At 37.5% G+C, this 25,623-nt stretch overlaps 2 protein-coding genes across 2 annotated transcripts in view; both read right to left on the bottom strand.

Moving 5' to 3' along the window:
- st14a (ST14 transmembrane serine protease matriptase a) overlaps positions 1–4,732 on the bottom strand; it is a 27,329-nt gene extending 22,597 nt beyond the window's left edge. Inside the window, exons 1-2 of the mRNA XM_015017994.1 lie at positions 4,253–4,732; positions 404–557 (exon numbers count right to left, since the gene is read on the bottom strand). Coding sequence (XP_014873480.1) covers positions 404–557; positions 4,253–4,297 — 199 coding nt within the window. The 5' untranslated portion in view covers positions 4,298–4,732. The remainder of the gene's footprint in view (positions 1–403; positions 558–4,252) is intronic.
- Positions 4,733–8,218: 3,486 nt separating this feature from the next.
- The window catches only part of LOC106936788 (amyloid-like protein 2), a 29,110-nt gene continuing 11,705 nt past the window's right edge, over positions 8,219–25,623 (bottom strand). The window contains exons 3-12 of the mRNA XM_015017992.1: positions 25,284–25,358; positions 24,921–25,079; positions 24,278–24,406; positions 21,983–22,082; positions 20,423–20,596; positions 18,893–18,928; positions 14,781–14,863; positions 12,856–12,933; positions 9,785–9,943; positions 8,219–8,819 (exon numbers count right to left, since the gene is read on the bottom strand). Coding sequence (XP_014873478.1) covers positions 8,718–8,819; positions 9,785–9,943; positions 12,856–12,933; positions 14,781–14,863; positions 18,893–18,928; positions 20,423–20,596; positions 21,983–22,082; positions 24,278–24,406; positions 24,921–25,079; positions 25,284–25,358 — 1,095 coding nt within the window. The 3' untranslated portion in view covers positions 8,219–8,717. The remainder of the gene's footprint in view (positions 8,820–9,784; positions 9,944–12,855; positions 12,934–14,780; positions 14,864–18,892; positions 18,929–20,422; positions 20,597–21,982; positions 22,083–24,277; positions 24,407–24,920; positions 25,080–25,283; positions 25,359–25,623) is intronic.

Here is a 25,623-nt window from a genome sequence, read left to right as displayed (position 1 = left end):
GACGGACGGACGGACGGACGGACGGACGGACGGACATAAAAAAGGTAGGAAAGAAAATAGGCAGGAGGGAAGAAAAAAATAATGGAGGAAGGACACAAACAGAGAACAGGTTTCGCTCTCTGCAGCGCCTTTCTTTGTTGATGTTGCTTTAAATCACCACACAAGTCTAATCTGCTCTTTGATTTTTAGTATTTTTATACTAATTTATCTAAATAATTTAGTACAATGACTTACTCCTCAAACTGCTTGGGAAAATCTTTCAGTTTCATAACAATAACCATTTATAAATCGACAAAATAACCTTAAAAATGTAATTTAAAGCGATTAAATTCCTTGTTTGTGTGCAGAAGACAGTTTTTCCCATTATAACCATTCACTAGTTAAAGCTGGAGGAGCTACTCACAGTGGAAATGCCAGACCAGCAGTCCGGTCATGAGACCAATAACAACAGCGAAGATCACGGCGCCGATCACAGCGCCCGTCTTCCCCGGACCCTTCTCCAGCTTTTTGCTATCCGCCGTTTGCAGGAACTCCACAGACTCCTCATACTCTTTATCCTGGAAAACAAAAGTAAATTAATTAATATGGAAAACATTTCAGCGTCAAGATTTAATAACTGAGAGTTTTAAAGTAAAATACTCCTTGACCTCCTTACACATTAAAGAGTTTTGCTTTTTTGCCACTTAAATCAACACTTTTTAATATCAGACAAGGATATCCAGTGAAATACTTCATATTATTTTATTAGTTAAGGGAAAATAGTTTTCCAAACCAATCTGACCCTATGTGAAAAAAGTAATCACCCCCTAAACTTTGTTACTATCTGTTCCACTTTGTTAGCTTCACCTGGTCCAGATTTTGTAATATCTTGAATGTTTTGCTGTCCAATAATTATGCTGTTTTGATGTCAAGTCAAGCAGAAAGGGCTCAGATTTTCACATGTTGACGTTATGCAGTATTTATTTATTACGGGTGCAAACAATCAATTCATGATTAATGGTCATTAATAGTTTATTAGACTATGATTAGTTCCAATAGATTAACTAATCCGCTTAGATCTTTTAGTGTTGTAGTTTGGCCGCCATCCAGCAGAAGGCGCCGCTGGTCATACTTAAAACAAAGATGGCGGAAGACACATCGGTCCGAACAGAGTCCGGTGTGGGTTGGAAAATCCACTTCATGCGTTTCTGTTTTGAAATATAAACACTCAGAAAACTCCTTAAGTTTCATCTTAACAGCGCTCATTGAGCAGAGGTAACGCATCCGTCAGCATATTATGAATAATGTAGCCGTTTGTTTTATGGAGACACGCTTTTCTTGATACAAAACTCAGGTTTTTAAAGAAATGGCCACTCATCAGTTAATCGTTTGTCGATCGATAAGCTCAATCAACGATCATTTGCATCCCTGGTCCAAATGTATCTTTGGCTATAATGATCAGGTTTACACTATATGAATGCTTAGTCACTGCATTTTAGGCAGTAACTTTTTTTTAAACAGGAATTTAAATGTTTGCACCTTTTAATGAATTTTTGTATAAAGAAGGCTTAGGATGTTTAATGAAAAATTTCCAGAATGTGCCAATGTTTTTATCCAATTAATTATGAGACTAATCGATAGAATATTCAGTGACTAAAATAATAGTTATTGCAGCAATAACTATTATTTATTTATAATTATTAGCCAATAATTACAGCAAAGCTTTAGGAAAGTTTTTTTCTAGACTCATGTTACCGACTTTGTCATCAGTTCTTGACTTCATTGCTTTAAGGTCTTTTGCTTACTTCGAGTCGTCAGACAGGTTTCAGTGAAGTGATTTAGTAACACTGCAGAGCTGACAATGAGGGGAGCGTGTGACGAGTGAAACGGAACAGCATAAAAAAAGGTATACAAAGCAACGTCATAGTTTAACAACGAAAGGGAAAAACTTTCCACAGAGAGCCAGGTTGGTTTGGATCGTTTCCACCTCAATAAATAAAATCATTAAAAACGGCATTTTGTATTCACTCAGGTTATTTTTTATCTGGTATTCAAAGTTATTGGGAAACAAATAAGTGACAAAAAGTATAAATAAGTTTTTAAGGAGGTAAAATACATTTAAGTACAGTAATTACTCCTTAAGCTGCCCACAGAAATAGTTTCTCCTGAGTCAGAAGTGTGCAACACTGTTTTCACTTTTGTTTCTCCTGATTTAATCTCCTTCACTGCAAATACACAAAATATTACCAAATATTTTTGATCTGGTTTCTAAAGCAAGTATCTTATTGCTCTTGAAAAATAACAAAACTAACTTAACTTTTCAGCAAGAAATATTAGCTTGTTTTAAGTCAATAATCTTATAAAATTGATCAAAAAGAACTAGTTTCACTGACAGATTAATTCACCAATAAGATATTTTCCCCATGTTATAAGTGAAATATAGTCTACCAGTGAAACTAGCATTTTTCATCAATTATTGGCTTAAAACAAGCTCCTATATCTTGCTAAAAACTTACTTATAAGTTAATTTGATCTTATTTCAAGTTTGTTGAGATATTTAGAAAATAAACTAGACAAATTACTTGGTAAGATTTTGTTTTCATTACTGAATAAAGAGCCATTAACGCCGGAGGTGGGACCGTAGCGCCTGACTCAGAGTGACGGAGCGGTTACTTCCAGGACGTTCTCCACCGATTGGGGCGGGGAGGAAGAACAAAGGTTTCACCACGCACAATCCTGTCAAACCTGCTGGGAGCAAACCGCGACCTGACAAGTTCCTGAGTGTTTACTGCAGCAGAAACTGACAAACAACCGGGTTTACAGCTTACGCAACAGATCAAATAGGAAGACTCATTTTGTCTGAGATAAAAACGATCAACTCCAACTTTAGACCTCACTAATCTTTGATAACGATTGTCACCAAAACTGTGACATAAGTTTCAGCTGTAAGGACAGAAATACTTTCAGTTTTCACACACTCGATACTTCTGCACTGAAAGAACGCGTTGTACCGCAAAGCCTGAGGCCAAAGCTCAAGAAACCCATCTAATAGCAAAAAGCACGTTTTAAATCAGCGGAGCAGAAATGCCTTCAAGTTCCCAATGTTCATTCAGAACATAATCACACATTTACATACGTCACCTCAAATACAGTCCAAGCTCCTTCTTGGAAGGGCAGAGATCCTAAAACCTCCCCATTATTTTCAAAATATTGAGGCAAAAATCAGAAGAGAGTGGAAGAATTTATTGCAGAGAAATGTCTAATTTTCTTTAACTTCTCAGTTACTAATTTTGATTTAAACAGAGTAAAATGCATTACAAGATTATCCACGTTTATGAATCAAAAGCAGATCCCGAAACCTTTGTCTGTTTTTTTTTCTTTTTTCACTGAGCTCAGATAAAGTGCATGCAGCTGGGTGGGGCCTTCATAACCTGACATACTGATCTTCATTCTGATCCATTTGGTTCTGACAGGTTGATGCAGCTCAAAATATAACAAATCTGGATTTTATTCTCACGATGCAATCAAATTATTCCTAAAAAAAGTGGTTCAAATTGTCCAAATATGAAGGGTTAGTTTCCATTTTAATTTGAAGTTATTTTATTGAGGACAAACCGTAACAAGTCTCAGGAATTTACTACCATTGACTTTTGAACTGTTGTTTTAATCAAAACATTGGTGTTGGTTTGAAAGTTGTTGCGCTGAAGGAGGAAGAGAGTCCTGGGTTAAATTTTTATTGTACAGGGTTCTTGGAAAACACGTCCCAGAAAAAGGTGTGTTCAGGTTAAGTAGGATATTTTTCCGCTTATCCTCCTGAAGACATTTTCTACTACAGAAATCAGGTCACCATTTTATTGCGACAATACTTTTATTATGAATTTAACCTACTAGGTGTAACCATTATTCATTTCTTTTTCAATGATCCCATTTAACACCAGGATAATCTAAAAACGATGCTTATTAATTAGGAATTTAGAGTCAAAACCAAAAATGTTTATTTTCCTTTTTTTTTCTCAAGATGACTGCAACATTTGGTTTCAGAAAGTTTTTTTTAAATCTTGAGTGAAACAAGTTTGCTGGTGAAAGATACCAGCTGATACAGCCCTCATCCTACTCACTGTTTGTTGACTGTACAACAATAAACACACACACAAAAACACCATCTTAATTCCCTTCATTCCGATTGCTTAAGGGGTTTAATATTCAGAAAATCATGGAAATTTTTTTTTGAAAAGCTGGAGGAGACAGCGCCACCCATCCGAGAAAAACTTACCAATTTTGGCATGTATTTTATTCCACTTTCCATGGGGTCCGCCATGTCGCTAGTTTTGTTTTAAAATATCCCCAAAAGTCCCTTTTCAGTCCTCTGAGCTCTTCGTGTGAGTTTCAGTAGACGGATCTACTGCTTCCCAGGTGAATCTGCAGGCCCAGCAACAGCAGGTGAATCCTCAGTTTATCAACAAAACTTCAAATTAAGCGTTAAAAAATGTCTAAAATATCTCAAAAAGCGAAATAAAATACGGCTGCAGATCCAGTGGAGATGTCGGTTAGTTTCCACCTGAGCTGAAAATGTCCACCTGCTCGTCTTAAAGGAAGGACGGGCTCGGAAAAAGACTCCTTTCTTCCGGGAGCGTAGTTTCTGAGGGCGTGTCTTCCTGTTTACCTGAGAGAGCAAAACCCGAAGTCAACAACACAACCGGGCTTTATTCCCGTCACCAAAGAGTTAAACAACGGTACATGTGTTGGTTCAGGACACGGTTCTGATCCGCATTAGCTGCCAGGTTCAAACATTAAATGTTTAACTGTGGTTTGGTTCTCACCAGGTCTGAGCTGCCTACGCAGTCACGTGATCAGTTTTGTGTTTATGAAAATATGACTCATCTCCACTTCTGAGTTTCATGTGAAAGAAACATTATTTTCCTCGAAACATAAAAGAAACAAACCATAGGATGGGAAATGGGTAAACATGTTACACGCTGATGACAGAATTTATGTTTTCTGCGTTTCAGACATAATTACACACAGACTTACCAAGTATTTTAGGTTTAGTTTCTATTTCAAATTTCTAAGTACAATTGAAATAAAACAAAACGAACTTGCAAGTAACTTTTCAGCACGATATATGAGCTTGTTTTAAGTCAATAATTAGTGCTATTCCAAGACATTTAACTTGTAATATGACATTTTCCCATATTTAAAGTGAAACTAATTGACTTAAAACAAAATCATATCTTGCTGAAAAGTCACTTATAACTTAGTTTTGTCTTCTTTCAAGAGAGTAAACAAAAATACTTGGTAAGATGTTGTGTTTTTGCAGCATACCAGAATAAGTTGTTCATATTTTTATGTTTGTACAGGCAAAGTGTATACGTGTGAAGCAGCGGGATAAAAATGCAATTTGTTTATTTTTATTTTTTTAGGGAAAAGAAAAAGAGACAAATGTCAATTTATGCTGAAAAAGACAAATATTTGTTCTTCTGGCAAATTATTTCAGGATATTTTCCCATCCTGAGTTAATCTTTTTTTAACTGATTTATTTTAATTAATTAATTAATTTATTTATATTTTTTGCTTTATATTTTTCTTTTTTTCCAACTAATTTTAATTTCCTTATATAAATAAATGTCATGAGGATGATTTGAAAAGGGATTAAACATGTTTCTTCACTAAGAGATTTTTTGTTTTTAGCATTGTTTCTGAAAGATCAAACCAAATAATGTTTTATTAAAGAAAAATACATATACCTTTACATAAACATATGATTATTGCTGGTTGTAATATGTAATATTTGTCAATTATTGTTGATGTTTTTGTATTTGACACAAAGTTTGTTTTTGGTGAAATTTAAATGATTGATCATCTACTGTAATAAAAATTAAATAGATACTGTACTGATGAGTTAACTAAAGGCAAGTTAAGTTGTAACAAATATAAGATTACTTTTTAACATGTGGGAATAAATGTGGGAATATTGATAAGTTTATACATCCATCCACTCTCTAAACAAAAGTTTTGGCATTTTGCTTCAAACTGCAAGTATTTCTGCACATGTTCAAAAAATAAACAAACAAAACCCTCCCAAAAATCTAAGCCAGAGTTTAAAAACTTAAAATTAGATTCTCGACTAAAACTTTGTTTCCTCAGAACAATATTCTCTCCTGTATTTTAAAAAATATAAGATTTTGTAAAATTTTCCAAACATCAGTTTAATAAAAAATGACGCGTTCAGTTGTTTGTTGTGAGTTTATTGATGTGTAACCCCTTGTAACCATAAATCTGTTTCCATTGGTGTTGATCAGTTTTAAATCACTAATATGCATAATATAATCAATGTCCCCTGGTCCTCTTCCACAGTCAAGCAGGCAGTTACGAGATCGAAGCTGTTTGGGTGCATAGTGAGACAGTCACATACAGATATACTGTCACAGAAAGAGGAAAAAGAAACTGGGAAATAAAATTAAAAACAGATTTCATATAAGAACAATGCACACCACAGAAATCCTCTTAAGAAAAAAAAAGCCATGATTGCAACATCAACTATACAGGCATACAAAGACGATACTAAGATAGAGAGAAAGGATTAGGCTTCACTTGTTTCGTGTCATTCTCTACCTGTAAAAATACACACAGCCAGCTCTCCGCCTGCGCAGACCTCCAGATCGTTTCATCGCATCATTAAATGTTTGTGCAGTTAATTCAGGGTTGATTCTCAGCCCGGTTTGGATCTCCAGAAGCGCTAAGCTCAAGATGCAACATCCACAAATCTATCTGTGAATATCTGGGAGTCAATTGTTTGACTTGGATAATCTGTGCAAAATGTAAAACAAAAAGAGCAAAGCTTCAAGGGAACCCATCATATACATAGTACGGAGAAATACATTCAGCTATGTACCATTTGGATAACGGATTTTTACAGCTTCCCGATTAGCAAAAGGTTGTGTTTGTGTTAGGGGTGCAAGTTATTGACTAACGAGTTAATCTAAAGTTGACTGAGTTTATCGATCGGTTAATTAATAAGCGGCCATTTCCTTAAAAAGCTGAGTTTTCTCTCTTATCAAGCCAACGGACCGTCTCTCCATAAGGGGCTGTTTTTTATAATATGCCGACACTGCGCCATCATGCGGCATCTCAGGCTATTAAAGTAAAACTTGAGTGTTTATATTTCAAAACAGAACCGCGTAAAGGGCATTTTGCATCCCACACCGGATTCTGTTTGGACCGTTAAAAATCCCCGTACAGGAATCGCACCGCCGCCATCTTTGTTTCTGTCTCAGCGGCTCCGCTTATGAATGACCAGAGGCGCCCTCTGCTGAATGGAGGCCTAACTACAACACTAAAAGAAGCTCTAAACCAGGGGTCCCCAAACTGCGGCCCGCCTCCACATTTGGTCTGGCCCCCTGAACAATACCAGAGAGCATTCATATTTTTTTTCCATTTATTGTATTTTCCGGTTTATATGTGGATTTTTCTTCAACCACCAGGGGGCTCTTTAGCAGGAAGTGTGTCCTGTAAATTGTGGGGCCCATTGCTGCCATCTGTTGGACTTTCAGGGAACTGCTTGACTTTTATGTTATTTAATCAGTACGGTTGTTTGCTAGCGGTAGAGCAGATGAACACACGTGTCTGTTATGAACGCCGCATTCCAGGTCGAGTTCTTCGAAGCGATGCCTGCAAGTAGCAGCTTATACTTCAAAACGAGCCTTTATGTTAACATATGAGAAATAAATATGTTAAAGTTACATTCCCTCAATGGAATATATACTAGTCGGTCCCCGTGACCGTTTCACTCATGGGTTTTGCCCATGTGCTTTCTGGGTAAAAATCAATCGAGAAACGACATTCACTCATTTTTATTATGAATCTTTTTGGGCTTCGCTTAGCTAAACAGTTTGTCTGGTTGACTTGCTGTGTCAGATCAGAAAGTATAAATTTTGTCCTGATGCACAGGACTTTAATGAACTAATGGCACACAAAAATCTGACCAATTAAAGCAAAAGAAGAATTAGAAAAGTGGAGATTCAGTCAATAATGATGTTTGAGCTGGAGGTCTGCGGAGGTCCTCACCTTTTCCAACGCCTGCAAACATTCGAACCACCGAATAAAAATAAGGATAAAAAATAAAAACCCAAACCAATTTATAATCTCTTCCTTTGGGAAAAGGTAGAATAAAAACATCTAATTTTATATATATTTTATGTATATTTAAACATTTTATGTATATTTGTTATTATAACAAAGCAAAGAAATAAACCATGATTTATTTCCCCCCCATGTGTTTTTTTAATCACTAAACATTTTGATTGGTACAAAGAACCTTCATATACAAGCAATCTATTGAGATTAAAAATAACACATTAAAACATCAATTATTTAATGAAACCCATCAGATGTCTGAATGATGGAGAAACTAAATGTAGTGCCAGTTTGATGACTAAAAAAACATTAGTTTGATTTGCTTTTCACATAATAAAAATGTCAGAAGAAATGTTATACATCTTGATCTGTCTTGATAATTACAGATAAATCGTTTTCTATTTTGCAAACTGGCAGAAACATCAGACGTGATCAAAAAGAGCTCTATAGTACAACAGTAGTAGAAGTAGTAGCATTACTTAAGGATTGTTTTGAACAAACCAGTAAATGGAGTTTGGATGTACGCAAAGGATTTTAACAATAGCATCATGTGTTATTGGTCAGTAGTACGTTCCAGCTGTGGGCTCCACGGCGCCCCCTCTCAGTTAGATCTGCATCTGCTCCAGGTATTTGTAGGTGGGGTTTTCATAGCCGTGGTTCTGCATCTTGTTTAGGTGTCGCTCCTCTGGCGTCAGCATGGGGTCCACCTGCAAACAAGATGCAGATCATTATCAAAAAGACAACGCAGAGGGCAGAGCGTTCTGTCTGAGCTAATTCAGGTAGGGCTAAAACGATTAATCAGATTAATCACGATTAATTGTTTACTATTTGACTCAAAAGGCCAGTTGCTGAAAGAACAATATACTTGTACCCGCTATTAAGCCAACTGTTCAAAAATATTTACATTTTTAAGAACCTTGGTCTGTAAATATGTTCTGCACAAAACTCCTTAGCTGGCAAAGTTTTGGCTTCATCTGGTTCAAATTCTGTCAAAAAATAAACTCCAATTAAGCGTCTTTTCTGATCTAAGCAGAAAGGGTCGAGCTTTTCACACTGATAAGTGTTTTTTTAGCTGTAGAAGGATCCTTTATATTCACTAAAGTAAGGCTGTTATTGTATTCTTATTTAAAAAAACGAATCAAATTGTTTATTTATATTTCAAATCTATTTCTAATATTGCATAAATAAGGTTAAATGGTTAAATGAAAAATCTGCTGAATGTTCCAAATTAACTATCTGATTAATCGATTAATCATCAGAATAATCATCAGAATAATCATTAGCTGCAGCCCAACTGGTGAGTGGTTCCCTAAAACAAATAAATCTTTATATTCCTTTCAGGCAATGTGTTTCAACCACTGAATCTCTAAACTTACTCAAGTCAATATTTTCCAATGCAACTTGTAAAATGCAAAAGAACAAAATTTTAATTGCTATATCAAATATTCATCTATTCACTACTCTTCCTTCTTGCAGAAACACTTTCCAGCTCATCATGGGGGATCCCAGAGCATTTTCAGGACAGCGGCTAAATGAAAAATCCTATAATACAACATTCTCTAATCAGATTAATCAATTAATCACCAGACTAATCGATTAGTTAAATAATCGTTAGCAACAGCGTCAGATTCAGTGACTCGTGTTGGCATTCCTTGTTGTTGTGGTGTCTTACCTCCACGATGCCATGGCTGATGGTGCCGTACTGCCTTTTCCTCAATAGAACCAAGCTGATCACAATCACAGTTGCTATGGCAACGGCGATCACCAGCAGGCCAATCAGCGCGGTGTTGCTGTACCCTATGCTGAAGTCCTCTCCCAGGGGGCGGTAGGGCTGACAAAACAGGAGGAGGAAATTACAGATTTCAGTTTAAAATAAATTATAAATAAGACTCATTCTTTATCTAACTTCTCCAGTCTGCTACTCCTCATCTTGCCCACAGAAGATCTTTCAATGTTCACGTTCGAGTGAATACAGATTTGGCTGCAGTTATTACCAGTAATTAAATTTTTTACTTTACAGGAAAGGTTTTGTAGTTACTGCCTTCCCAAACCAATGCAACAAGATCAATACGGAAATTTCTGCTGCAGGCTCTATTCTCCAATCTCAGCAGGTGAGGTGTTGAGTAAATCATGATGATCAATAGTAATAAAGGGAAAACATGAGACTCCTGAATTTCCTATTAAAGTTTTAAAAGTAACTCCATTTGCTGGATAAAGTTTGGTTTTTTTAGGCTCTGCATATAAACTCAGCTTTAATCTGAAAAATATTCAAATCAAAATATTCAAAGGAGATGATGGGAAATATGACTTTACAGATCAAAGTTCCTTGAAGTGGCTTTGAAGTGTGGAAATCAATCGACTGGAGGAGTTTCGCTTCGCTGTGCATCAGGGACAACATCCCCTTGGGTGCAAAGTCTGAGCAACATGCAAATGCTGTTTGCAGATTGCCAATTCAATTTACACAAACTTCTCACATTAAAACCAACAATAGGTAAAGTCCATACCAAATCAACTTATTTCCAAGCTGAAATAACGATGATGTTACTTTGAAAAAGAGCTACCTGATTTAATGTTACTAAATAGCCATAAAAATCCAACCACTGCCAGACAGCGCGGCTCATCTTGAGCGACGAAATGCCTTGAGGAATGATATTAAGGCAATATTTTCATTTTAAAAAGCAATAAAATTCACTTAGTAACATAGAATCCCATGAGGAGCTAAACAAGGATTGGTTAAGTGTCTGCTTACATTCATTTATAAATACCTGCGCTAATTCAATAGGAAACTGTCTGTAAACTCCATGAACTCCAGGTCAAATTCTGGTGAGAAGCTAGCTAATAGTAAGCTGTTTATATTGCAATATTAAATTACTGAAAACCAACATAAAGGACTGTGGATCAAAATTTGGTAAATGGCTAACTAACTAGTAGCTGTCCATAGAACTTCAAACAATTAGCTGTTAGCTAATCAGGCTAATAGCTTCAGTCAAACTGAACTCAAATAAAATATTTTAAGTTTTGGCCGATGAGAAGCTAATAATGAACTAGACTTTATTTAACCATTACCCAGCGGTTAATGATTAACATGTTTTGCTAACTAGCTTCTAGCTAATTATTATTTGTAAGTTAACATTACCAAGTAATAATTCAAGAATATTACTCTGATACATGTGAGTTAATTATTACTTTTTGATGAAACCAAATAATTTTACATTAATTGTCAACTCCTGATCACAATTTCTGAAAAAGTCAATGGACTAGATTGGATATTGTTTGTGCATTACTTTATATTACTATTATTACTATGTAATCAATCTGTTCAAACGCTAATAAAGAGCTGATAGTTAAGTAAATATTTAAAATGAAATCCTGATCATATTTTCCTAAATACTTTAAACAAATCTGAAATGTTTTATTGACAACCAATTGAAAGTTAGCAGCGACTAAATAAACAGCTAGCTGCTGATGATAATAGCAGTTAATGCTAATAGGTAATTATAAACATCTGATTGTGTTTTGCTTATTAACTAATTTTAAGGATTAGATAATCAAAACAAGAATTTGGAGAGCAACTAATCAAAGACTAATTGCAGCTGATGAGATTCCACACTATTAGACATTAAACAAAACACTCAGTTTATCATCAGTTGTTAATCAGTTAATCATTACTGCAATGATATTTTTCCAGATCTGTCCAACAGCAATTAGGTCCGAATTTCTGTTGGAAATTAGGTCTGAATTTTAAATTATTATATTAAAAGGAGCAGCGAACAATCAGATACTAAATGAAGATGCTAAAACTGGCTAATGCTCATGACTGATGATAATAAACTCTTCATTACAAAAAGGTGAAAGATAACCAACATTAATTTGGAAAGCAATGAATGACGGACCGATCACAGAATATCAATTACTTCACTGAATAAAACTTTTTATTCAGTTTCTTATTATAAACTTTGTAACAAAGTCTTTCCTTCATCAATACCAGTTAGCATTAGCATGTATTAGCTAATGCTAAGTGCTAATCAGTTAGTACCGACCAACTAAATCAATTTGTTTCTTGCTCATTCAAACCTAAGATTAGCATTAGCAATTAGCTACAGATTTTTTTCTTACATCAAACTAAATGTTCATTATAGGTCTGTTTGTAGTTACATAAAGATAATCTGTAGTTTATCATTATGTACAGTTAGCATTGGTTTCTCTCTTTTTTTACCCTTTGCTGAGTGGATTTTATGGTCTAAAATATTGAAGATGATAAATTCACCTCTAAATCTTCATCTTCTAATCCTAAATTAATTGAGAATTCACATAGAAAACATGAGGAAACTCAAGAAAAAAAAAAACATTTTAATGCTGCAGCTGATCATATCTGAGCTGACGTTTCGTCACAATCCGTTTTTCTACATTCACATTGTAACTTGGCACATATGACACAATCTGATCATATGTGAACAGCTGCTGGGGAATTTCTTCACCGCTCATTCCCACACAAAAACTGAGCCACATCAGTTTCTGCTGATCTTTTTTCCAACGTGTACATTCAGGTACATTCACATAACAAACATGCTCCCATGCAGGAATGACATTTTATTTTCTTTATAGCTTGAACAGAAAACTTTAACTCATGAAGAGAGGGGGGTAAGTAAAGTTTGGTTGCACACTCCTACACTCTCCTACTGTCACCTTCTCCCCGCTGCCTGTAGTTCCCCAGAGCCCAGAGGAGGGCGCCGCTGTACTCACCAGCTCATCACCATGCATAACGCTGACTCTCTCAGCACTGTAAACCACTTCGTTAACATCCAGAGACTCATCAATCACCTGTCAACACAGACAGGGAGCCCAGGTTACACTCACAGCAGTGTGTGTGTGTGTGTGTGTGTGTGTAACCAGGTTTTTATATGCTTGTGGGGACCTATGTCTGTCTACATTGTGGGGCTGTGGGGACCGCTGCTTCTTGTGGGGACAAATCCTGGTCCCCATGAGGGTAAAAGCTGTTTTTGAGTTAGAGGGATTAGGATTAGGATTAAGGTGTGAATTGAGTTTTGGTTAGGCATGTGATGGGTAGGGGTAGGGGCAGGAGTAGGCTGTAGAAAATGAATAGAAGTCAATGTAAAGTCCCCACAAGATACGAAAACAGAAAACATGTCTGTGTGTGTGTGAGAGAGAGAAAGAAAGGAATAATTTGGTTTTATTGTTAGACAGGAATGGAGAGGCAGGAAAGCAAGAGAGTGTGGATGTGCAGCAAAGTGTTAAAGTGATGATAAGCTTGAAGTTTTCTGGTTCAAACTGGAAGGAAATAAAGAGAGAGAGAGAGAGCGCAGCAGTTTTAATAACATGCAGTGGATGTAAAAGTTTACACACCCTTCATTCAACAGGAAGCCAATTTATTACAGGTTTTCCACCTTCAGTCAGATCTCCATCCATCCATCCATCCATCCATCCATCCATCCATCCATCCATCCATCTCCAGGTCTTAGGTCACATTAAATGTGAAAAACTTTGGAATATTTTAATGTCACACTTTAATAGGGTGTTGACATTCCTTATATCCACTGTTAATTATTTCAGTCACTCTTCTTGTGTGAACAGGCCATCAGCATCCATCTGCTCACTGCACAATCACAGGGTAAGGACGATGCTTTTAGGAGATAGAAACAAGTGACAGCCTGCATTTTCTACAGAGACCAATCCATATTCTGTATCTGACTCAAGAAAATGTTTTTAGGTCTCACACCCATCAGATAATTTCACTGCCAGGTTGCTCTATCTCAGAAAAACAGCCTTACCCCACAAAAGACAGAAAACTCATGCACACAAACATGCAGCTTGGTAGCTGGGTGTTGGCTTGACATGCAGAACACAAGACGCACTCAGAGGCAAACATGGTTTGAAAATCCTCGCGGAGGCCTGGCGAGTTGGGTGAGGAAATGTGCCATGCAGTGACTGGCAAACAGAGCGTGGAGCCGATTTGCATGAAGGCCGGCTGGAGGAAGCCACACACAGACGCAAGTAGCCCAGAGCGAGACGGATGTAACTATGACAACATAGTTACTGGAATCCTTCGTCACAGTGAAAACTGAAATTAAGAGAAAGCGCCGGGTCGCCTCATTCATCTCAATCAGCCTCCACCGAGTGAAATTAACCTGCCGACAGTCAGCCCTGTGTTTATCCTCAACAAAGCTGCTCTCAGGTCACAGAGGCAGGGCTTAAACGATTAATCGGATGAATCGACTATTAAAATAATCAATTAATCATTAACTGGTATACACAGGTGCTGAAAGAACAACACACTCAGAGTTGTAATTAAGCCAATATATATATACATTTTGTATTTATTTAAGATAACCCTTCAGATTTTAAATTAATGACGTTAAATTAGGACTGAATTGATTGTGATTAATCGATCATTGAAATAATAATCAACTAATTTAGTGAACTATAAATCATTAACTGAAGTAGGAACATGTTTATTTTCCTATTTAAAAAGGAATTGAATTATTTATACATTTGTATGTTTTTCTAATATTGTATAAAAATGCCTAAATAAAAAATCTGCAGAATGTGTAATTTCAAAAAACCCAATTATTGATTAATCGTCAGAATAATCAACCGATTAATTGATAATTTAAATAGTTGTTGGCTGCACAGAAGCGTCAGGCACTCACCAGGTCTTCTCCCATCTTCGGCTTGCTGTTGATGACTCTCTCCTCGGCGCCGATCAGACCGTCCAGACCAGCCATGGCGGAGCCTGGTGGAGGTAAAGCCGGATCGGTCAGTGACACGCAGAAAACGGGCAAAACAAAACAGACAAACAGGGGTGGTGATGTTGGTGGACAGCAGATTGTTTCGTCACAGCCGTTGCATCAGTCTCCTCGGTGCGCTGGTGACAACAAAACCCTTTCTCCCATTCAGCACAGAGAGACGACTGTGAACATGACAGCGCTCTCCCACAGAGGCCCTCTCAAACCAGACGCATGCAATTTTTCATTAACAATCGTCGTTGTTCGCCAACAGATGCATTTTTCTGTAACTACACCTTCATGTGAAATAAATGAGACAATGATGTGACAAGCTGAGGAGGTTCTGTCCCTGCAGGGTGTGCATGGCAGGCAGCTGCAGCGTCGCTCTGCATACAGAGCAGCGCAGCTTCTTAAACAACTAACACCATGTGTAGAAAAATGGGACAAGTATTTTAATTAATTTATTATGACCAGTATTCAATCTTTGTCTGTGCAAAGAGTGAAGAGTGCCAAATTACAATAAATAAAAAAAACTCATCAATATTAGGGCTGCAACCAACGATTATTTTAGTAATCAACTACTCAGACAATTAATCAGTTAATTGATTAATTGGATGAAACATTTTGTTCATTCTGAAGACTTTTCATTTAATTAATTTAATAATTTGATTTAACATTAATACAGCTCAGGGATAATTTGTTGATTATTTTTAGGATTAGATGAATAACTGATATATTTTTTAAGTATTTGAACCAGGTGAAGATAAAATTATGCTGTTTTTGAACAGTTTTGACTAGCTTACTGCTCTGTGTCTATTGTTCTTTCAACAAATGGCCTCATTTTGAGCTTCTATGCTCCAGTTAATCGACTGCTACACTGGTTGACAATTATTTTAGTTGTCGATTAATCATGATTGGTCCGATTAATCGTTTAAGTCCAAATTTCAATATGTCAATAAACCTTTAAATATACAATGAAATAATTTATTTAGCACATAATTAATTCTATGTCTCTCAATTAAAGTAATAATTTTATTAATTTATTTCCTCTTATTAGAAATATGGTTAAATTCAACATCTTGCTTGACCTAATTTCGTAGATATAATTATTCATGTTTTTTATTCAATTAGAAATTGAGTTTCTAATTGAAGTTTTTTATTTATTGTTATTTGACACTTTTCACACTCCATAGGAATGTTGACAAAAGCTTAATAGTAAAACTGTATCTGGGAGTAATCACACCTCTCTGTTCAGGTTTAAAAAGAATAAAAAGTTTAAATTTGCATCAAAAGTAATCTAATTAGCAAAAGTCCAGTGATGCAAGATTTAAAATCAGAATAAAAACACAGGAACACTGCAGGTCCCCCGGCACACCGACCACATGGTGAGACTCGTCCTCATGGATGAAGCTAAATACAATCAACCAGCAACCATAAACAACCAGGCAGAGCTACAACAGATGTGTCACAATGGCCCAGTCAAAGTCTAGAGTAAATACAATTGAGAGCTGTGGTGAGACATAAAAACTGATGTCCACTTTTGCTGTCCCTACAACCAGACTGAGTTATATTGGAAAGGGAAACAGACTCATGGCTGCAACTGTAGCAAAAGATTTATTGGCACAAAATATAAATAATGCCAGACCTTAAGATTTTAATCCGAATAAAAAGTTAAAAATTATCTTTTTTACCCCTTCTTATCCATAAATATTCACTACTGAGCCCTGGCCAATCAAACATATAGATTTTTGTGCTTGTAACACAGGAAAATGTGAAACATACAGGGGTCAAAAGGTGCCAACGCACGAATGATGCAAATCCCAATACATGAAAGAAAATAAATGCAACAAATGCTGCAAATGGAAAATTTTGCAACCACGGGAAATAGAAGCAAAAATGTAAGTCCTCCAGACCACAAGGGGGAGTCGACCAATAACTCATACAGGACGAGAACCTCAGTAAAGATGGGATGTCATGATTATCGGGACGGAAGAAATAAAAGATGTGTTATAGTTCATGTCTTTCAAACACGCAGTCTTTCACAACATTATGGAACAACAGCATATTTACAGAGGTAACTCGACCTACTATAGACTCCCCCTAGTGGTCTGGAGGTCTTCTGTTTAGTGTTAATTTTGTGGATTGTAGGTTTTTGCTAGAGATGCAGCAAAACAAAAATTTGGGTTGATATCGACATCTGATATTAATGTCATGACAAACAACTGATATTTACTGATATCATGTACATTATATCATAAATATTTCTCTACTGTTCTGACACTTAAAAATGAACAGAAGCAAAAGGCAACAAGATTAAAACAAATACCGGTTGTTCATATCTTCCTAAATTTATTTATCGGACCGATACGTTTAAAAAATTAATAATATCAGCTGATATCGATGTTGATGTAGATACATTTGCTGCATTTTTGGTTGCATTTGTTTTTTGTGTTTGTGTGTTTTGGAGTTTTCATCGCTTTTTTGTGTTTCCATCGGCGAAAACTTTTGGGCTGGATGAACGTTTAAAATAAAAACAGCAGTTGTCATAATGCACTTATATTTAGAAATTAGTGCGAGATTTAAAAATTCAAAACTGCGTTGACAGAAAAGTTTTCCATCTACAGTCAGGAGTCCGTTACGCTCTTTCCTGTCTGGGATGCAAACTGTGCCGAAAGTCAAAAAATGGCCGCTTTCACATCACAAATAAAAGGTAATCAGTAGGAGAAATGGTAAAAGATCCCACTGTCAACCTAAGTGGAGAACTTTTTCTTCTTAGTTTGAGACATTAGAGAAATGGAGATTGCACTGATCACAGACTCAAGCTGTGATTAAGAAAATGTTTTCCTTCCAGGCAGCCGAACGTTCTTATAATCTCTTAAAGTTTCAGGATTACAGCATAAAGACGGTAGGGGCGGTTTAAAACCTCTGCACACGCCGTAATCTCTGGACTTGTAGGAGAAATTTATTAGTTTATTTTTGGGTGAACGCAGAGTTCAGAGAGGTACACTGCAAAAACACAAAATTTAATCCAGTATTTTTTGTTTAGTTTTATAGTGCAAATATCCAAGTACATTTAAAATAAGAAAAAAACAACTTGCAAGTAACTTTTCCGTAAGATATAGGAGCTTGTTTTTCATCAATAATTCATTAATATTGATTTGAAAAAGTTATAGTTTCACTGGTAGATTATTTTACTTATAACAAGACATTTTCCCATTTAATAAGTTAAATAATCTGCCAATAGAACTAAAACTTTAATAAATATTAAGGGATTTTTGACTTAAACTCATATTTTCTGCTGAAAGGTTACTAGTAAGTTTTGTTTTACTTTACGTGTACCAAGATATTTACAATAAAAAATAGATTTTAAAAAATACTTAAGATTTTGTGTTTTTGTAGTTTCATATTGCAAAAACCATAATCTTACCAAGTCTAATTTTTAGTGCAAATATATTAGTACACTTAAAGTAAAATAAAACTTACAAGTAACATTTCAGCAAGATGTGGCAGCTTGTTTTAAGTCAATAATTTATACAAAAAAAGCTCATCTTGATATAAGTGAAATAATCTGCCAGTTGGACTAAGATTTTCTATTATATTAAAGAATTACTGACTTAAAACAAGCTACTATATCTTGCTAAAATCTTACTTGTAAGCTGGTTTAGCCTTATTTAAAGTGTTCTCGGACGTTTGCACTAAAAACTAAACAAAATACTTGGTAAGATTTAGGGGTTTTGCAGCGTATACGCTACATTTCACAGCTCCTATCGGAAACTAGACGGCTGGTGAGAAAAATACCCGTAATTCTGGTGAGAGCCAAAAGACTGCAGAGTAAAAGCTACCAGCTTTTTTACAAAGCATGAGGTGATAATCCAAATATGATGAAGAAAAAAAGAACAAAAACCAAAAAAAAAAAAAAAGCAACAAAACCAGGGTGGTCAGTAAGAAAGGGTGGAAAGGAGAGGAAAAGCAAAGGAAAACAATGGGGATGGTTTTAGTCGGGCGAGAGGAAAACAAGACGCAACAGAGGCACCCACCTTTCTTGAAGGCACGTGGGGAGTCTGATAGGTCGCCTTGACGTTAGAAATGAGCAACAGAAAAACAAGATCAGAAAACGGGACGGAGAGAAGAGAGAAAACTGAGGTGAGAAGAGAAACGGCAGGATTATCAAGCTCTGTTAACTGACTGAGCAGAAACGGGAGAATCAGAACCAGAATCGGAGTTGGCGCGCCCTGCTGAGCCCTCCGGGCCGCTGGCTCGCGTCTCAAAACACTCCTCTGGGGTTTCACTGTAATTTGCCTCCCATCTTCCTGGAAATATTCCATCCATCATTTCTACTTCTCCTTAAGGATTCAGTCTTTTGTTTGGCACCAGTTTGACGTTCGTTTCCCCCCGAAGCGATTGGCTGCAGTTCAGTTTAATCTGAACAGTGGAGTTCTGATAAATGGGATCTATTATGCAAAATTCACATTTTCATACTTCCATTTGGGTTTCTGCTGCTTCTGGAAACAACCAAATCACTAACAACAAAACAAAACAAAAATAGTTGAAACCAACAATGTTAGTTTCATTGTTTTTGGCAACAATTTAATGTTTTTTGGTGTCTGGAAAATGAGACTTTCAAAAACCTTCAAAATGTAACGTCACAAATCAGCAGGAACTGCCCGTCACCTAGTAACCCCAGCAAAGCCCAGGCTGTTACCTAGCAACCTCAGCGGAACGCCGCCCGTCACCTAGCAACCAAAGCTGAGCTCCAGAATATTTGGTCAACTGATTTTCAAATTCCAAAATAGTTTACTGGTCCAAAACGGAAATTAAACGTTGTTTTAACTTACGTTACACAATTTCAAGTCACTGTTGTCAATCCTGAGTTTTACGACAGTTGGAAGCGTTTTATGGTCAGGCTTCCAACTGTTGTAAAACTCAGGAAAGAAAACAATGACTAGAAAGTGTTACTCTGATATTTATTAAAAATTCTTCAGGGTTATTGTAAATGGTGATAGCTGTTGACAGAAAAGATCTCCTGTAGCAGTCTGTATTACAGGGAATTTGAAGAAGCCTCTGATCAGAGATGCTGTTTTTCTATGAAAGTCTCATGAAGCTGATGCTCAGGATTGTTGATTATTTTCTTGATGTTATGTAAAATACTTCTTTGCGTCATTCCAGTGTTTCCGCAGTCGCCCCCAGAACAGTTCCAGCCTTCTTTATCAGGTTGTTGAGCTTTCTTTGCTCCCTGGCTCTGATGCTGTCACCCCAACGGGCGAGACGACACTCTCAACATTATAAAACGATATCTGCTCTGTACAATGGCTGCTGGAAAAGACAAGTGTTTTGTTGTTGACTTACCGTTCAGAAACCACTTGCTGGATTCTTTTTGGTTGTGCAGGAGGCTCTACTAATGTTTTTCAAAGATTTCCAGTTGTATATTTGTGCATCCGTTCGCTGCCATTTTCACGTGTGTGTGTAAATGTCGCGTTGGGGGGCATGGCCAGCAGCAGCTGATTTGAATTTAAAGCAACAGGCCACCTTTAAAGGTTTTGCTCAGTGTGTGTGGTGTTGTACCGTACCTTCCGGCTCTGAGCGCGCTCCCAGAGACGTGACCTGGATGGGTCGGTACGGTTTGCCCTCGGAGACGGGAACTTCCACACTCTCCTCCGACGACACGGTGACGTCAGGCTGCGATTCAGAGATGGAGGACAGGAACTGGTCCATGTCGGCCTTCTGCTCCTGGAGCAGGTCGTCTGCAGAGCAAGAAAGAAAATCACAAAACATCAGTCACACTGCAAAAACACAAAATCTCACCTGGTCTAGTTTCTAGTGCAAACATGTTAGTACACTTGAAATAAGACAAAGCTAACTTACAAGCACAGTTGAGTCATAACTCATTACATTTATTTGATTAACTGTTGGCAAAAACACTGTAAGTACTTGAGTAAAATTTCTGGCTGCCCACTGTTCGTATCTCCACTGAATAAAGAACAAACATGTTTGTTCTGTTTGGTTGGTCTGTCTCACTAAAACCATGTGAGACAGACCAACAGTGTTAGTTTCATAAGTTTTTTTGTTGAAAATATTGATTAGGAATTAGTTTTTGTTTTTTCATTTTAGTCTTTAAAGTACCAGAATTTTCACTCAGCTTCATATTTCTGATTGACTCCGATGTTCTGATCAGTTATTCAGTGCTTGAGTAAATTTAACATTTTTTACTCTTACTCAAGTAATTTCTTGGTTGAGTACTTTTTACTTTTACTTGAGTAAAAATATGTTTTAGTCGGATTACTCTTACTTGATTATGATTGCTGTGAACTCTTCCAGCCAATGGAAGACAATATATAGGAGCTTGTTTTAAGTAAATAATTTCTTAATATTAATGAAAAAGTTCTGGTTTCCACTGTCAGATTATGCCACTTATAGCATGACAAACATGTTATAGTTTAAATAATCTGCCAATGGAAGAAGTACTTTTTAAAAATATGATTGACTTAAAACAAGCTCCTATAGCTTGTTGAAAAATTACTTTTAAGTTAGTTTTGTCATTTTTAAGTGTACTAAGATGTTTACACTGAAAACTAGACCAAAAATACTTGATAAGATTTGTGTGGTGAGCATTTATAAACCAGGCAGAGCGTCGCCTCTTCCTGCTTTCTCATCTTCTAAGAACAGCAACAGGTTCTGCTAACCACCAATTAGCATTTCTCTGAAAGCCGGTTTTCTCATAACTCTGCAGATCTCAGACGAACGCGGCGCAGTGAAAGCTGCGACCCAGTTCTGTCATTACAGCAACTCAACTTTAATTTATGCTTCAGCTTCACACCACGTTTCTTTTCAAGCCAAGCAGAGAAAACAGAAGAACATTTTCAAATCCCCAAACTGGGATAACTAGCTAAGCGTGAAAACAGGGATTGGTCTTAAAAACCCAAAGAGAGGGACTTTTGTTAAAATTTTCACCAGCAGCTGAAGATAAGACGACATGTGACTGAAGAACTGGGTTGCAGTCAGACATTTAAACCGACCTGCTGGTGTTTGTTTTTCATTTCTCGAGAGTCTTTAGATAGAAATAAAAGGCGTAGAAAAACAAAATGTGCTGGATTTATCTTTCCATTTCACTTCATTCTCCCGTGACTCACCGATTTCATCCTGCAGCTCCTCGGCCACGTAGGGAACTTTGTAGAGCAGAGACAGACTCTGGTTCATCCTCTCCTCGATCACCCGCAGGTGAGTCATCACCTGACAGCAGGAAGGCAGGAAAACGAGGCGTTTAGAGTCACTCTGGACATGTTTGATCATTTAATTCACACGGACTATTCATCTTAAATCAAATCAAAATATAAAACCAGGTAAAGAGGTTTCCATTAATGTATCTAAATCAGGCATTCACTGCAAAAACATGTTTTTTTTGGTCGAGTTTCTAGTGCAAATATCTTATTAATTAAAATAGGACAAAGTTAACTTACAAGAAACTTTTCAACAACATTTAGGAGCTTGTTTCAAGCAAACAATTCCTAAATATTGATGAAAAAATACTATTTCCACTGGCAAATAATTTCACTTTTAACAAAACATTTTTTCTGTTACAAGTGAAAAAATCTGGCAGTGAAACCAAAACCTTTTCAAGAATATAAAGGAATTATTGATTTAAAACAAGCTACTATATCTTCCCTAGAGTTACTTTTAAGTTAGTTTGTCTTATTTCAAGTATAACAATCTTAAGATTTGGTGTATTTGTAGTGTTTAAAAGGCTGCTCATCAAAATAAAATAAAAAAATACCCACCAACTACTCTTGGAGGACATTCAGTCAGAATTCAAAATTAACATACGTTTAATTTTTTTGTTCATTTCAGTTGGTTTTGTGATTAATTACATCTTAGCTAAATGAAACTGAAGAAAAATAGGAAATTATGGAGAAAAAAACCAAATAAAAACATTTATTTTTGCTCCATTTCTTGAGTTGATTTGACTTTCCTGAATAAAAATCTGAACTTTCTTTGCCTGATGATGATGATGATGATGATGATGAAAAATGGCTTGATTGTCATCATCAAACCTTCTTTGCATTGATGGAAAGAAAAAATGTTTTCATTTATTGTGAACTGTTGATTGCTCAGAACTCTGAAACATTCTCCTGCTTTAACTAGGCCATTTAGGAGAAGGAAGGAAGGAAGGAAGGAAGGAAGGAAGGAAGGAAGGAAGGACAGATAAATTGGATGGATGGACAAGCTGGTAACTTATTGTAACCATGGCGACCACTAAGGGGAAATAAAGTAAAATTTAAATTGTTTTCTTGGAGCCTTCAGGATTCCTCTGGAACGAATGAATCAACAGGAAGTCTGACCCAGACACCTGACCTCTGACCGAACGAAGAGGAATTGGTTTCACTTTGTGAACTCAAATATTAAACTTAAAGAAACAATCTCCCCCTACATTTCCATCCAGCTGCTTCAGCTCACAGCAACGTCTCATTTTCCACAAAATGGTCAGAAATCTGAATATTTGCGTCAGATTTCTGGTGGGGAATCAAACCTCAGGCCTCTGCTGTACCGCCAGTGACCAACAGGGGGCAGTAAAGGACCGTTAGCAATGCGCTGCAGCTCCTTCCTGACAAACAATCCTCATCGTGAGGGATTTCACATCTCAGAGCAGAAACTGATGCATTAAGCAGCTGCACTCACTCCAGATATTTAAAGTTATTAAAAACGGAAAGTTAAGTGTAATAAAGAACAGATTATCCTGGATTATGAGTCAAATAATGACAGAAGTAAACTGAAACTGGAGGAGGAAATGCCAGCCTGACTTGTTGCATCTTTTATGCCAATCTTCCCTGTGACTGTGTGACTCAGAGACCTGAACCCAGAGAGTCCGACCCGATCCCAGCGCCAGCGGGTCAGGGTCCGGCGCCGGCGCGCTGCAGCGTGTTAATCTGCAGCTCAGGCTGGAGTGAATGAAACACTCTGCTCTCTCTGCCGCCCACACACTTACAAACAGGGCAGAGGAGCAGGATGAGACATCATTATCCCTGCTCTGTCTGAGGAACAGGAGGAGGAAGAGGAGGAGGAGGAAGAGAAGGAGGGGGAGAGGAAGAGGAGGGAGAAGAGGAAGATTGACTCGGCAGACACTTCCAGATCGAACAGAACAGATTTTAGTTACGACTACAAAACAGTTTGAGGATTAAAATTAAATGAAAAAGTGGATGGATGGATGGAGAAACCAATTCCGTCCGTCCGTCCGTCCTTCCTTCCGTCCTTCCTTCCTTCCTTCCTTCCATCCTTCCTTCCTTCCTTCCTTCCTTCCTTCCTTCCTTCCTTCCTCATAGCGAGATCTCAACAACGTCACACTAAATGTCTCCTTCTGATGAACCCTGAGGCTCGTAATCGGCCATTTTGGCGTTGCCGTTAGCGACGGCTGGCAGGATGGAGGCACCGACCTGAGACTTCATCTGCGCGGCCTTCTCTGGGTCCACCGCCAGGACGTGCTGGTAGTGGCGCACGGTGTGCTGCCGGTCCTTGTTCTCGGCTCGGACGTACTTCTTCAGCGCCTGCATGATGCGGTGGGGCTGAAACAGACACAGAGCGGCGGCCCAACGCCATCAGAACCGGGTTCCCACTTCCTGAACCCTAAACCGGGTTACGCTAAGGAACAGGAAGATGAGCTGAAGACCAGCACCAAATACCAAAAACAACCGGCTGCAAATCTTAGAAACAATCCACAAACTCTCACTCAGATATATATGGAAGTCCATTAGTGCCATAAAGAAAAATAATAAAAGCCCAACAAAAAGTCATGTAGTGTTTTAAAGTATCAATTATGAGATAGAGTCACTTTCTCCAAGCAGGTTTACTCCAACGAATTTTATAATCTCTTAATCATAACCCTGGAAAGTTGAAGTTATATTTAGTCTCATAAATATGACTTTATAAAAAGAAATTATGACTAAAACTCAAAATTCATATTTTTGATTAATATTTTTATGACCTTTACTCTGAATTATTTGACTTTTACTGTCATAAACGTAGCCTTAAGACTCGTGGTTTGTGTTTAATGGTGGCAATTAGTGGGTCTGCGCTGACCCTGGGGGGGTCGGCCTGCAGCGCGGCCAGGTAGTTCTCCAGGGCGACGCGGCGGCGGTCGTTCAGCATGGCCTCCACCCGGGCCAGGTGAGTCTCCACCAGCTGCTGCTTCTCGCTGGCTGCCTCCTCCTCCAGAGACTCCACCATCGCCTGGAAGTGCTGGAAACAAAACACTCCGATTACGACACAGAGCGGCGCGAGGAAATAAAAATCTAGGTCTTAGTTTCAGTCCTCCAGCCTCCAGGGAGACTCGTTTAAGTCCTAATTTAGACTCAGACGAGTAAAGATAGAGCAGCTGGAGAAAAAGATAATTACAGACCTGTTGAGTGTCACCCAAACAGAGAGACGCAGATCGGGGCTTACCTGGACCAGAGTCTGTCTCTCCGCACGGGGAATGTTCCTGGCCTGTCGATCCGCCTCTTCCCACTCTTTCCTTACCTGCAAGAGACGAACAGGACAACGATTTACCTTTTCTCCAGGTAAACGGAACAAAAACGCCAGGATGTAGCAAACTATCGGACCAAATCTCAACATAAAGCCCTGATATAAACCGGCTTAAATCACAATGTGTCAAAGTAATTTACCCAGAGCCAAAAACTCAACTCAGGCAGGAGCAACTTCAACGTTACTCAAGTAAAAAGTATCCGTTCAAGAAATTACTAAAATAAGAGTAAAAAAATATTTGGTAAAAGTAACTGATCAA

The sequence above is a fragment of the Poecilia latipinna genome, unplaced genomic scaffold, assembly GCF_001443285.1.
Source record: "Poecilia latipinna isolate Pla-1442-1.1 unplaced genomic scaffold, P_latipinna-1.0 Scaffold2216, whole genome shotgun sequence".
Taxonomy (NCBI): Eukaryota; Metazoa; Chordata; class Actinopteri; order Cyprinodontiformes; family Poeciliidae; genus Poecilia; species Poecilia latipinna.
This window is presented reverse-complemented; position numbering and strand designations above follow the sequence as displayed.